Below are 9,330 nucleotides of genomic sequence, written 5' to 3' on the forward strand. Positions count from 1 at the left end.
AAAAAAAAAAAATATATATATATATATATATATATATATATATATATATATATATATATAGTTGTATTATTGTGAAAATATTCCTTGATAAGTGGTGGCTCTTGATGTAATTGTGCTTAAAGAAGAAGGGAGTTAATATACAGTGATGTGAAGGTGGAGTCATGTCATGGTTTGACATAAGTGTGGGGTTTTGAATGTTAAAGTATATGTATTAAAGTGCTTAGGGAGGTGTAGCCACTCGTATATCTAAATGTATCCTACCCGTCCCGCAGCCTACATTACAACCAAATAAAGCCCTACTTGATCCTAGACTGAATGAGCTCGATTAGTAGAGTAGTACACTACGGGCGAGCCTATGGTACATCTTTTGTGGCATATGAATGTCATTTTTTAGGGTGAGTGAATTCTGTTTATATTGAAGCTCCTTAGTGTGTATGCATGTTATTGATTGTGGAATGAGTCTCTTTTGTTGTGAGCAAGCACTTGATTCATGAAGGAGAGGTAAGTCTGGATCTCTGAGTTAGGGTAAGTAAGCCGGTTAGGAATATTGTGTGGCTCGCGGGAGTCAAGTCGCTCGGGGAAGTTAGACCTCTGTAGAGTGTGGTTAGATTGCTCGAGGACGAGCAAATGTTTAAGTGTGAGGTGTTGATAGTAGACAATAATTATGCAATCTAGATACTATTTTCACTCTAATTTGGCCGCACTTCATCAATGTTTGAATGTAAAAGATAACAAAATGATTTAATTAAGAGTTTTACGTTTTGCAGGAGCCACTCCGAGATAGGAGGAAGCTAAAGAGTGTTTTGGAGTCAATATGGAGCGTGGAAGGCCAATTGGAGGATAGCACGATCGAAAAGGAGAAAGAAGAGCAAGTGCTAGCTCCGCAGTCAGATCCGCGGCCGCGGATAGAACAATTGCCAAATCCGCGGTCCAATCCGCGGCCGCGGACGGGCTGACGGGAGCCAAGAACTCAGGGTCATTTATGTAATTTCCAGGGCGAGTAACCTAAACATATATGAAGCCTAATTCGTCCAAAAGAGAAAGAGAGCTGTTTTAAGAGAGATTTGAAGGCAAGAACACGGATGAAAGACAGACAATTTCCTTAGAGTTTTTATCTTCTTCTTTCTAATTCCATTGTTGATTATGACTTTATATAGTGAATTCTTATCTCTTAGTATGAGTAGCTAAACCCGTCATCTAGGGTTGATGGAACCAATTGTTGGATGAAGTATTGACTATGTTTTGATATAATTGAGTCGTTTTTACTCTATGATTGTTCAACTACGTGTTGTCTTGTGATTAATTGAAAGGGCCCTTGATTAATCGTGTCTAGTTTCCTTGTGTTGCTTGAGAAAGAACACTTGTTAGATTGTTGTTGAACAACACCATAAGTTAAGAGATTAATTACTTGAATTTAAAAGCAGGGTTAGAGATAACGAAGCTTTGGTGGGATAATTCTGAGTTGCATAAATTGTTAACTAGAGTAGTTCGAGAGAATGCTTCTAGTAAATTATCGTAATTGATCGAGAGATAATTGCGGTAACCCAGGATTCATATTTCTTATAGAGTGTTAAGGCGAGATTATAGCTAACGTGTTAGGAATTAATCCGACAATTGGGAAAATCAATAACCCTAGACCATTTTACCATTGAATTCAACTCTATTCTAGATTATTGCTAGTTTTACTATTATTTTTCCTTAGTTAACTAAATTCTACTCATTATCCATTAAAAATCTTGCATCGGAAAATTGTTTGAGCTTGTCATTAGCAGTGTTAAAAGTTATAGTAAATAGGTTAGTACCCTGTGGGATTCGACTCCAGACTGAACCGGATTATATATCTACAACGACCACTTAGTCCTTTTTATAAGGCATAGTTGGGCGTGACCAATGATCCATATGATACACTTAGATATGCACTCTTGAATGATTAATGGGTCATGACACTAGTTTTTGATAACTTAATCTTGGTGAATGATTTGAATATTTTGGGGGTGTTAATGCCAAGTCTTGTAAATTATTGAATTTGGCACTTGAATTGAACTTGGGAGTTTTTTTTTTTTTTGAAGACTTAAATAGCTTGTATTTGATTGAGAGTTGGATTTTATACGTAGTTTGAGTCTTGAATGGTGCATGAAAAAGAAATTCTTCTACTAATTAGTATTTGGAATATTTTAAAGCATTTATTGAACTTAAATAGATGTTGCTATTTTTTTTTTTAATAGTTGTATCTTGAAATTTTAAAGAAATTTTTCTAAGTTGAGATGTCGTGTGTTGAAGTTTATTCATGCGCATATTTTTTTTCTCTTGTTGCTAGTTTATTTTATTAAAAGAATGTTTAAATTTACAAATATTACATTAGTGTTTATAAGTGGAATCCTCCAAGGGGGTTGCTACAAGTTTTGGTATCAAAAATCTCCCAAGTTCAATTCAAGTAACAAATTTAATAAATTACAAGACGGGCATTTACACCCCCAAAATAGTCAAATCATTCACCAAGATTAAGTTACCAAAATAATAGTGTTATGACCTAATAATCAATCAAGAGTGCATATCTAAGTGTATCATATGGATCATGTACAAGGAATACAACAAATTACATTAAACAAGTATGAAAGAATTTATATTCTCCGAGTCATTTTCAAGAAGGAATTAACAACAAATACTAGGTACGATCACAACAAAGATCCTAGAATCACAAACCTAGGTTCTGATACCAAAATATGTTGAACAAGAATCTTACCACAAGTTTGAGAGAGTTTCTCCACAAATCCAAACCTAGGGTTTCAAATAAGCTTAACTCATCTTGATTCTTGAAGATAACATTCCAACATATATTCAAAAGGCAAAAACTAAAACTTTTGTGTAACCAAATGTGATCTTGATGGCAATGGGAGAATGGTACTTGTGCGGATTGAGAGTTCTCCAATAAAAGGGCTAGAAGAAAGAAGAAGAAGAAGAAGAAGAAATATCTTATGAGAGAGAGAAAGAGATTTTGCTAATAAAGGTTTATCTCCTAAATGGATAGAAGATAGATGTTATCTTTATCAAATGGGTCAAAAATAGATTCAAATAATCCAATAGGATATAATAAGTCTCTTTTTAATACCCTTTTTTAATCAAATAAATTAGAAAAATTAAATTTAAAAAAGTGATAAACATCAGCAATAAAAACAAGATCACCTAAATACACATAATTTATTTACAAATTCAGGGTGTTACAAATCGGATTGAATCGGATCAAGAATTGGATTTATGCAATTTTTGTTGGCAGCAGTTCTGGTGTAACCGCACCTGCGAGGTTTTGGCCGCAGGTGCGGAGCCGCAAAAGCGGCCATGTAGGCGCAGATGCGAGAATTGGGGAGGAAGCTTGGGAGCGCAGGTGCGGCAAAAACCCGTAGAAGCAGATGCGCTTCTACGCAAGAAGGTCCACAAAAGCAGAAACGAGCAGTATGGGGTGGAGCCCCAGAAGCAGAAGAGCTCCATAGGTACGGAAGCGCAGGAGCGATGGTGAGATCCCGGAAGCGGTCCCGTAGATGCGAGGAAGGGACCGCAGGTGCGTTAGGTTGGGGGGTTAAGTGAGTTTCGCAGATGCGGAACTTTGACCACAGAAGCGGTTCTGCAGAAGCGACTAATCTGACCGCAGATGCGAGATTCCTGGACAAAAGATAAAATCAGGGGGTTTTGATGATTCTCTTATTTTTTGGACTTTGCAAACTCGGCTAGTGGCGATTTTTCAGAGGGGTTTCACTAGATTTTAAGAGATAAGTGACTTTTGATCATTATTATTCATTAATATTGTATAACCATTGAATTTCCTACCTAGATTATGTGTCTTAAGGTGAGTTTTGGAAAATTTTGGATTAGGGATTGGAGAGTGAGATTTGGAGGTTTGATGGTCGATTTGTGGTGTGAATTGGATGATTTTGGTATGGTTGGACTCGTTATTGAATGGGTGTTCGGATTTCGTAAATTTTGTCGCGTTCCGAGGCGTGGGCCCAGGGTTGACTTTTGGGTTGACTTTTGATTTTTGGTTAAAGATATTAGCTTTATCATTTGGAATCAATTCCTATAGCTTTTATTGATAGTATTACGATATTTTTGGCTAGATTCGAGCCTCCCGGAGATTAATACACGTGCAAAGGGCTTGCTAGCGGAGAGATTTGATTTACTTGAGGTAAGTATCTTATCTAAACTCGGGTGAGGCACTAGTTACTTGTATTATTGTGATAGCTACGTGCTATTGGGTGCGCACATGCATGGGGTTGAACCCATGTGCTGACATCGGGGTTATTTATTCATGCTCGGATTGTGCCCAGGCTATTTTTAGCCTAGAATTGACGGTTAAACCTTAAGCTATGATGCTTCGCACTTTTGTGACATTTTTGTAAACTATTTGAGCCATGTTTGAGGCTACATAAGGGTTTAATCCCCAAATAAACTGATAAATGTTATTCGCTAATGAAGTTACCGGTTTGAGTTATGATAGTACACCTTGCACATGCCTACACTTTAGCATGTCGTTTATACCATTCCAGGAGCATGAGATTTGTTATTCATTCATTACATACGTGTATACTTGTTTATTTGCTCTTCTATGATGTGACTGGACTGGGTGTCTGTGACCACGTCGGGCGGAATGGGTTGTTGTGCCTGTAACCATGCCGGGCGAATTGTGTTGTTGTACCTGTGACCACACCGGGCGAATTGTGTTGTTGTGCCTGTGACCATGCCGGGGTGGTAGCATGTTGAATTGGCTGTGCTTGCGTGTGGATGTGGATCCATACCCTAGGATCACCCTCTCATGTTTCTCTCTCGATGGTGTACACGCGGTTACTCAGAAAACTGTAAGTGGTTTGGTACGTATATGGAAAAGTTGAGGAAATCTGGCCAGTGTTTAGTTGGATTTTGCATTTTATCTTTACTTGTAATTTCCTTAATCATTTATCTGATTTAGCTGCATATCATCTCTATATGCAAAGATATTGATCGAGCAGGGTATTTGATAAACTGTACACACACAGTTTTTTCTTACTAAACTTTATAATTTGGTTCCAATATTGTTCTGTACCGATTTAAATAGTAAAATTATGCAGGTGATAGCTAGTATCATTTAATAATTTGTGCTTCTCTTACCTCGCCATGTTTATTTACGATACTTATTGAGTAGATTGGGTCGGTTGTACTCATACTACACTCTGTACTTAATTGTGTAGATCCAGGTGTGGGGACCAGTTATCAGCAGTAGGCTTGCGTGTTGGACTATCTGCTAGAGGCGAGGTAGAGCTGCATCCTTGGTCGCAGTTTGATTTGTCTTTTCCTTTCATAATGTTGTTACAGTTCAGACAATGTATTTATTGTTCAGTTTCAGACTTGTATTTTGTTGTAGAAGCTCATGACTCTGTATTTACCAGATTTTGGGGGATTTACTTTGTGTTAGCAGTTATATTGTATTGAGACCTTAGACTTATGCTATTTTTATAAATTTCGTTATTCTGTTTGCCTTCGTTATCATGTTTCGACTTGCCTACCCGGTGTGTTAGGCACCATCACGACGGATAGGAATTTTGAGTCGTGACATCCATCCATTTATTAAGGCAAAAATCATCTTGCTGAGAAAGCAACTCAAAGGAATATTCAAAGGGATCCAGATTTGCTATTAGCAAAAGTCAAAATCAAAGGTACTATAAATAGGAGCAGCTCGGGAAGAAGAAATGCACCAGCTTCGCAGACAATTTTTCTACTCTTTCTACACCTTAGTTAAGCACTGTATTCTTAATTTTACAAGTGTCATAAGAGATAGAGAGAAAGGGAAAAATACTGAGAGGTTGTGTCATTGTTCATTTTCTCGGTGAGCTAGTGGAAACCAAAGTGCCGTTGTTGGTGAGCGAGTGAAAACCAACCTTGTACGTTGTTGGTGAGTGTGTCAAAACCAACCCTTGTTCGTTGTTGGTGAGCGAGTGAAAACCAACCTTGTAAACGTTGGTGTTGAACGCTAGAAGCCACAAAACTTGTACTCAACAACCCATTTTACAAAGAACTTTAAAAGATAACACTCTTGCAACCCAAGAGGACTGGATTAGGATACCACATTGATTCCAAACCAATATAAAAATTCCTGGTGTCATTTACTTTATCGCTCTCATATAATTATTTTTAGCCCTTTACTCTTTGTAGTGATTTACATGTTTAAATCGAAAAGACTAACAGTTTTGTGTAGGTTGTCTCCGTATTAGCTGACTAAGTCTAAACTATAGTCGGCTAAATTTGTAACAGGCGTACAATTCACCCCCTCTTGTACTTTCATATTAAGGCACACGAATAACTTAATGATACCAGGCGTTGTATGTCATTGATCCACGAGTCAATTATCAATGTGATACATCCATTAAATGGGACTCAATCTATCCAAACTTAATCCAATCCCATTAAAGATGACCCGAATTTAGCAACTCTTAGTTATAGATAGATGGGACTGCAAAACTACAAGGGATTCGACAGGAGGCTCGGGTGCAACAATATCCAATATTAATATGTGTTTCTCAACCACACAAAAAAATAAATATTAATTATATACCACACTTTGATGGTTGAGCGACTAAGGGTGAGAAGGATGATATCGTGATCTGAATATGCTAATCACAGTGTTTATTTAGGGATATAACAAAAATTGTAAAATGATAAATTTAAGTTACAATAACTTTAGTAGTAAAGGTCGCGTTGGATATTTTGCTTAATTAGTCGTACTTAGATACCATTCCAACTTCAGTTAAGCATAACTTTATCATGGTATCACCATGTTCCCCATGCACGTAATCTTAAAAAGAAGATTCAGAGTTTCTTTAAAGAAAATCATATATTCGAAACCACGAATGTTATCACCATCTAAGTTGATAAAATGACGAAGTTGCGATTGGTCAAAATTAAACAGACAAATTGCTTACCTTAATCTTGAATATAGAAAATAATTCCTTTTTTACTGTTGAAATCTCATCACTTTGACCAACAAGAGTTGTGGTATTGTGGTATTGCGGTAAGTATTCATTTATATATCCTTAACCAGAGGTTCTGGTTTTGAGCCTAAATATGAAGTGAAGCGTATTACCCCCTTAATATAGGACTTTCGGTGTGAATCTAGATTTAGCCGGACTCCAAAGCAAGTATTTGGTATCGGAAACTAAAAAAATAGCATCTCCCTGTGTGTTCAGCTTGACCTTTATTCTTTCCTATAGATGGATTCTTGATTAGTCCTACGAACTTTGAATGAGTCAAAAGTGAATAATCATAAAGTGATTCACTCTTTATCGCACAGTGATTTCACTAAAAAGGAACAGTTTTTACGTTGCAAAACAATATATTCATCGGACTACCTTATTTTGCACAAGATTATAGGCATTTATTTTCTTTATCCCATTTGTTTTGTTTATTGTTTTTGTCACTTTGTATGGGTAATGCAAGGTTTTCTTCCCTGCCCTTTTGCTATTAGTTACATTATACATCATGTCCCTTTATAATTTTGAAATTAAAAAAATGACCTTTTTTAACCTCTTACGTTTAAAAATATAGATTTCTTACAGAAATTGAAACTAAAGGACAAATATATCTCACTAATTATTTCAATTATCCACTTCATTAATTGTTTCAAATTATCTGATTATCTCATCTTTATCTTATCATATTTCTTTTAGACTTATTCGACGAATAAATTAAAGTTCGCTTATTCCTTCATATGTCAAAAACTAAATAATAAATATACGTCTGAACTTACTGTTTGGGCATTTCACATTCTCAAGAAAGATACCATTACAGTTCAGCTCCTATCAAATATCAAGAAATGTAGAAATCAAAATCAAATGCAAAACTCAAATGCTCCATTTTTGGTTTTCCAATAAAAGATTGAAATAAAAAGTTTTGATAACAAAACCTAACATGTTGTTTATGATGATTGATAAGCTTAAACTAAACAAACAAGAACAAACCCAGTGGGGTCTGGGGAACGCAATGTGTACGCAGATCTTACCTAACCCTTGGGAGGTAGAGAGACTGTTTCCAATTGACCCTCGGCTCAGAAGAATTGATAAGCTTAAACTGAACAATAAATTATGGGAAATTAAAGAAGAAAAAAGAACTTCTGATGAAACAAAAGATGAAGAATTTTGATAATGAACATCAAGAAACTAAGATAAATTTCTGATATAGAACATTTTCCCCCTTTAATAGGCCTTACACGGCACAAATTCAAATTAGTCGAGCCTAAAGCAGGTACCGAACACCGGGTGTAAAATCCCAAAAATAAGTTTACAAACCTTAACCTTACTTTCTCTTCATTTTTGAGTCTTCTGCACCAAGAAGCTCCTCTAGAACACTATTATCAAGACACTCAAGCTCAATAATTTCTTTAGCTTTCCCAGTTGATGATGATGAATTTCCATTCTCTAAACTTCCTCTTGGATTTGAAGCAACATTTGTTGGTGAAGAAAATGAGTTACGATAATATAAAGGAGGATATTGAAGCTGATTATAATACTCATTAGGGAAATTCAAAGTAGCAAGATGTCCTCTTAGGTTAAATGCAGCCCTATCGTAAGCCCTAGCTGCCTCCTCCGCCGTGTCGAACGTCCCGAGCCACTGCCGGGAGCTCGGCCTCGCCGGATCACGTATCTCCGCCGCGAATTTCCCCCACGGCCGCCTTCGAACGCCGCGGTATTTCACTTCCTCCTTCCCTTTGTTGTTGCTACCTTCCTTCTCTTGCATGGCCTTTTTCCCTCTTGAAGAATTTCCCTCCATGTTTATTATATGTGGAGTTATTTTTTCAATTTGACGTTATAAGGACTTAGGAATATTGGTTTATATAGCCTCAATAGGATGGTTAGATATAAGATTATATTGTAGGACATTTTTTATTCTCGCAACTTTTATGAGAAGTAAGCTTTTAGTAATTAAGTAATTAATTGGTGCAATTTCTAGTGTAATAAATAACTTTACGTGAATTATATGCATTGACATTATCTTTTTTGTTTAAACCCGCGATAACAGATTTGTTAGCATTTCTATCAGGTTACGGATTAATGTGTATTATAGAGATTTACTTGTAATTACATTATTAGCGACATAAATATGTAAATAATTTGTACGCTCTTAATATATAGAATTTAAACTCATAATAATTTACCAAGTTTCTTCAAAAGTTATTCAATTGTTTGGGAAGATCTGAGCTGTGATATTCAAGAGATATATCTTAAAAACTTGTAAAAGGTTTTATCCATATACTACTAGTATTTTTGATTGGATTGTTTTATTCGAAATAGATTTGATCTAAAAAGTAATAGT

The 9,330-nt window shown here is 36.0% G+C and overlaps 1 protein-coding gene across 1 annotated transcript; it reads right to left on the minus strand.

Moving 5' to 3' along the window:
• Positions 1 to 8,313: 8,313 nt before the first annotated feature.
• On the minus strand, positions 8,314 to 8,787 carry LOC109213689 (ethylene-responsive transcription factor ERF098-like). The gene has a single exon (XM_019377521.1). It carries the CDS (start codon positions 8,785 to 8,787, stop codon positions 8,314 to 8,316), a length of 474 nt encoding a protein of 157 aa, XP_019233066.1.
• Between the last annotated feature and the right edge of the window lie 543 nt (positions 8,788 to 9,330).

The sequence above is a fragment of the Nicotiana attenuata genome, unplaced genomic scaffold (assembly GCF_001879085.1).
Source record: "Nicotiana attenuata strain UT unplaced genomic scaffold, NIATTr2, whole genome shotgun sequence".
Lineage (NCBI taxonomy): Eukaryota > Viridiplantae > Streptophyta > Magnoliopsida > Solanales > Solanaceae > Nicotiana > Nicotiana attenuata.

What these genes read in the sequence shown, in the direction of transcription:
- LOC109213689 (XM_019377521.1), bottom strand. Translation starts at nt 8,787, where the DNA reads ATGGAGGGAAATTCTTCAAGAGGGAAAAAGGCCATGCAAGAGAAGGAA.